This window comes from Camelina sativa, chromosome 17 (genome assembly GCF_000633955.1).
Source record: "Camelina sativa cultivar DH55 chromosome 17, Cs, whole genome shotgun sequence".
Lineage (NCBI taxonomy): Eukaryota > Viridiplantae > Streptophyta > Magnoliopsida > Brassicales > Brassicaceae > Camelina > Camelina sativa.
In genome coordinates this window covers 13223778-13229132 of record NC_025701.1, presented here as the reverse complement: position 1 = coordinate 13229132, position 5355 = coordinate 13223778, and the positions used below count along the sequence as shown (strand labels likewise).

At 35.3% G+C, this 5355-nt stretch overlaps 1 protein-coding gene across 1 annotated transcript; it reads left to right on the top strand.

Moving 5' to 3' along the window:
• Positions 643-2460, top strand: LOC104757012 (vegetative incompatibility protein HET-E-1). Its single transcript, XM_010479701.1, has one exon. The coding sequence runs from the start codon at positions 1073-1075 to the stop codon at positions 2321-2323; it is 1251 nt and encodes a 416-aa protein (XP_010478003.1). The 5' UTR covers positions 643-1072; the 3' UTR covers positions 2324-2460.

The following is a 5355-nucleotide window of genomic DNA, read 5'->3' as shown; positions in this document are numbered from 1 at the left end:
CCCCCCCCCCCAAATTTATGATTTTTTATTGAAATCAATTAAGAACAAAATGCACATTTGACTGTACAATAATCCCTGAGTACTCATGAATTTTGCAAAAAGAAAGAAAAAACGTTGATAAGTAACGGCGTGATGGTTTCTACTTTCTATCAAACCGCAATGAAAACGATAGCTCGTGTAAGTTAGCGCCTTCCCCTTATTACAAAATCGATGTAGGTTCAAAGAAGAAACAAAAAAGAAAGACGCAAGAGCCTTCCTATTATGTAACCTTCCACTATTTTGGGCTGGCAACTACGGTCTCATCGCTGCTTCTTCCCAGTCCACTCCAGATAACGACCGACTCCGACCTTTCCTACTTAATTTTTTTTCCCTACAAAACTAATTTTCTTTATCTTTTTGGTCATCGGTTTGTGTCTCTCTTCTGACAGTTGACCCCATTTTCAATTGTGTCTCTCTTTATTTAGCCACTTTCCAGCAACGATGTGACCAATCTCATAATCATTTCCGTCCAAGTTTCCCACTCATGCACTCACACCCATTTATTACAACTCACACAACTATTCAACATCCGAAAAAGTGCTATAAATAATAGTATCTTCGAAATAATGTTTAGCAAATTGATAATACACAACACAACACAATCGGTTCATAATTACTTGGGTCCTACTCTTTCCTTAACCCATACTGCCAATTCACTACCATCCAACCTCATCAATGCTGTAACGCAAAACACCCCAATCTCTCCTCCTCTTTACTTTGATTGTCTTCAAAGTTTCTTGTTTCTTTCTTTCTCACCACAAGACACACACAAATTGGCTATTTGACTATTAGCTCTCGACTTTACCACAATACCCCTCACTCGTCTATAAGTACAAAACCAAATGGTACAACAATCAAATGTCTTTTAAGTTTAAATAACACCCAGAAAATTAGTAAGCGCCGCTCTGTACTTACCTGCCACGTGGCGTATTCTCTCTGCACGACGCGCTTTTTTTTCTTTCCTATTTACACAATCTATCTCCTCTTCTTCACTCAAACCAAACCTTCTTCTTACCAAACATCGATAGAAACCATGAGAGTTATCTCAAAGCTGTTCGATTCAGACAAAAGAAAACGAACACCGAAACATTTAGACTCCGGCGAAAGCGCCACGTCATCATCATCACTCAGCGACGCCACCACCGGCTCAAGCAGCCTACACAGCAGTCTCTCTCTCCAAACACTTCCTTCAGTTCCTTCTCTTCAGAAAATCCCCTCCGCCACCGTCACCGTCTCTCACTCCGTCACCTCTTCGTTTAAACTCCGTGAGCGGAGTCTCCCCGTCACATGTCTCGCCGTCAACGGTGGTTACCTCTTCGCCGTCTCCGGACACGAAGTAAGCATCTACGATCGCGACATGTGTGCTCATCTCGACACATTCAACGGCCAGGATCCTTTCTCGGGAACAGTTAAATCCGTCGGCTTCTCCGGTGAAAAAATCTTCACGGCGCATCAAGACGGTAAGATCGGAGTCTGGAAACTAACGGCGAAAAGCGGTTATAAACAGTTGACAACGCTTCCGACTCTAAACGACCGTTTGCGACGCTTCGCTCTCCCTAAAAACTACGTTCAAGTACGCCGTCATAAAAAACGTCTCTGGATCGAACATGCCGACGCCGTCACTGCTCTCGCCGTCAACGACGGGTTCATTTACTCTGTTTCTTGGGATAAGACTTTGAAGATTTGGAGAGCTTCTGATCTTCGTTGCAAAGAGTCTATCAAAGCTCACGATGACGCCGTTAATGCCGTTGCCGTCTCTGCTAACGGCACGGTTTACACCGGTTCCGCGGATAGACGTATCCGGGTCTGGGCTAAACCGACCGGTTCGAAACGTCATGCGTTGGTCGCGACTTTGGAGAAGCATAAATCGGCGGTTAACGCTTTGGCGTTAAACGACGATGGATCGGTTTTGTTTTCCGGTTCGTGTGACCGGTCTATTTTGGTTTGGGAGAGAGAGGACACTTGCGATTACATGGCGGTGAGAGGTGCTTTGAGGGGACATGATAAAGCAATACTTAGCTTGTTCAACGTCTCTGATTTGCTGCTGAGTGGATCTGCAGATCGGACGGTTAGGATTTGGCGACGTGGATCTGATTCTAGTTACAGTTGCTTGGAGGTTCTTTATGGTCATACTAAACCGGTTAAGTCGTTGGCGGCGGTTAAAGATACGGAGTCAGACGGTGTCGTTTCAATCGTTAGTGGAAGTCTTGACGGAGAGGTTAAATGTTGGAAGGTCTCCGTCACCAAACCGGATCATTCATTTTACACGAATCTTGTTCAATAAATTAATTACATTTGTTTGTTTTTTTTTGGTTGAAAATTATTGTTTTGTAAACAACAAATTTGGCGTTTTTTAACAGTCATTTGCAAAAAAAAATGAGTAAGTAATTATTGAAATACGTGCCAGAAGAGCTTTATATATTTGTGGGCATTTAAGGAGATATATACAAGGTAATCAATGATGTTATTAGAATAACATGCATGATTAATGGATGATTAATGGTTAGATTAACAGATTAAAAACTGGACAACTTGACACACCTGCACATGTTCTTCAGGCGTGGAAATGAAGATGTGTCTATGCCACCATGAAACCTGCGGAAATCTAATGGGGTGATGTTTCATAAATTTGCGACTTTTTTGTTCTGTATTAGATTCTTTATAGCTAGGTTTGTGATTGGTTGTCAGACAAATTATTCATGTTTAAATTATGTTTGGACTCATTATAATATTCACATGCATCAGTCCAATGAACCAAAGTGAGATTTGTCAAGATAAATATATTGATTGGGTTACGCCAAAACGAGAAGTCAAATAATGGCCCGTGAGGGTTTGTTGATAAGATATCGTAACTGTCCTTTGTTTTATGATATAGAAATAACACTTGATGTATTTGTTAAAAACCCGAGTGAGATTTTATCAAGACAAAAGGTGTACTTTATTAGTTGTTTTTCATCTCTAGCGTTGAGGTTAGATCTTAGAAGTGGAGAAGATAGAGATCATATTGTATAATAACGCTTTAATATTGTTAGCAATATTTGATTGGAATTAAATCCGCATGTATGTTATCAACTTAAAGTCTTAAATAAAATGGGATCTCTTCCAGTCGAGTTGGGACGGTATATAGCAATGGGCAAGATTAAAATTGTTGAATGCACCATCATTTACATATTGTTATCTATTCGTTGAGAATGCACAAAGCAAAACAACATTTTTGGACAGTGAAACATATCTCTTTCCTATCACTACAAAAGTGGAGTTATATATCCATATTTTTTTTGGAGTTATAATGATTTATTTTGGCGTAAAATAAGAAAGTACAAATTTTCAATTTTCAATTTTTAATGGCAGGAAAGATTAAAAAAAAAAAAATACACTACTTGGAAAAGCCAACAAATAAATAAATGCAACTTAATAATAAAAAGGACAAATTAAGAGGGATCATTAAAGGCAACTTGTAAATAGTTTTACAGAAATTGCATGATACCATACATTTTCATTATTATTATCGGTCAAACAAGTACAGTATTGATTCGTTAACATGTTGCTGACATAGTACAAAGATAATAACTTGTTGCCAACCCATCAATAATACTCGAGTCCGAGTAATAGGACGTCGGGTTTGCAACTAATTGGGTATACAAAACTGAGATTTTTCAACTTAACTACAAGTTTTAGTGATATTAGGATTAAAATAGTGACATTCCAATATTAAAATTGTTGTTATAGGCCGATATATCATTTCAAAGATCAATTTGCGATGAAAATGTTCCTAATTTTATATCGTTGGTGATTGAGCATTGCAAATTATAATTTTATAAATTTTTATAGCACAAAACATCTTTTAGAATGTAAAAACTTTTAAAAAGAGTTCTAAACTTTTTATCATCCAAGTATCCAACCAAGTTTTTTTTTCTTGCTAATTAGTTAACTTTCAAGTTTCAAACCACTTAGTATTGGTCGAACTATTTAAAATGTGGGAAAGGAAAAAGGTAAAAATAAATATAAATATGTAGCAACAGTTTTAGAGACATAAAAAGGTAAAGAATGCAAATTGAGCATTATCTATATGACTATATCTATATATACTTTATTTATAAGTCATTAACCTATAAAAGATTATTAAAAAATATAATTTACATATTTGTTTTTTTCTATAAGTTTTTTAAAAAGCTTATTTTCATAGTTTTAACTTTATTGTTTTAACTAATGTTATTTTTATTGTATTGTTATGTTATAATAGCACATATATATATATATATATATTTCAACTGTTAATAGAAATATAATATACTTATATATATATTGCATTCTTTTACTTTGCTTTTGTAATTTCACATATAAACAATTACATATATATATATATATATATATTAATTATCTACATTTTGCATAATAATCATAGTATTTATTGGTTTTACTATTTTTTGTTAATTTTACTATTCGTGATGTTTCAGTGAAGACAAATATATAGACTGTCCATCACACATTTTACAAAGAAAAGGAATGAGTAGACATATCTTGTGTGAAGTGGACAAAGTTGGCACATACCTTGGTACGTGTACGTGACCGTGAGAATGAAAAGTAGACATGCAAGTTGCCAACTTGAGCTCGTCTTATTAGAAACAAAGTCGTTTCTCATGATGATAAACTCCTTTTTAAAAAAATTCACAGATATTAATCTTACATCGATCTTAATATTATTCTCTTAAAATCCAAGATCGAGTGGCCCAAACTTTGGCTTCTTATATATTTAGTGGAGAAGATGGGTTTCCGATTACGACCTCAGACCGAAATACTTCAGAATCGGCTAAGTTCGAATATAACTGTTTGAATATGGATTCATGTGTGTGCATCTCTATTGTCGCAGATAATTTAAGAAGAAGATGACAAATATAGAAAGTGTATATCTAAACAGCTATTGATATTTGTTTTTGGTTTTAAACTATAGACTACAACATATACGTTACGTGCATACATACAAAACAATTATATGTTAGTGAAACACGATATCATTATGGACTCACTTATGGTCTGTACTGTCTCACGATTCACGACCACATGACTCAAAGTTTAATAAATACTCTAGTAGTACTCTCTACAGTATTTAACAAAAAAAAAAAGAATCAATAATAAATTATAAGTTTCAAGATTTTTTCTACGTTTTCACACTACATTTTTGCACAATTGCGTACTAGTATACTACATGCACTCGTTCTTTTAAGTTTTAATATGAGCATTGACTGTCGGCAAGTGGAAATAATCAATTTATCATAAATAATACATTTGACAAAAGATAAAACTATATATAATGGT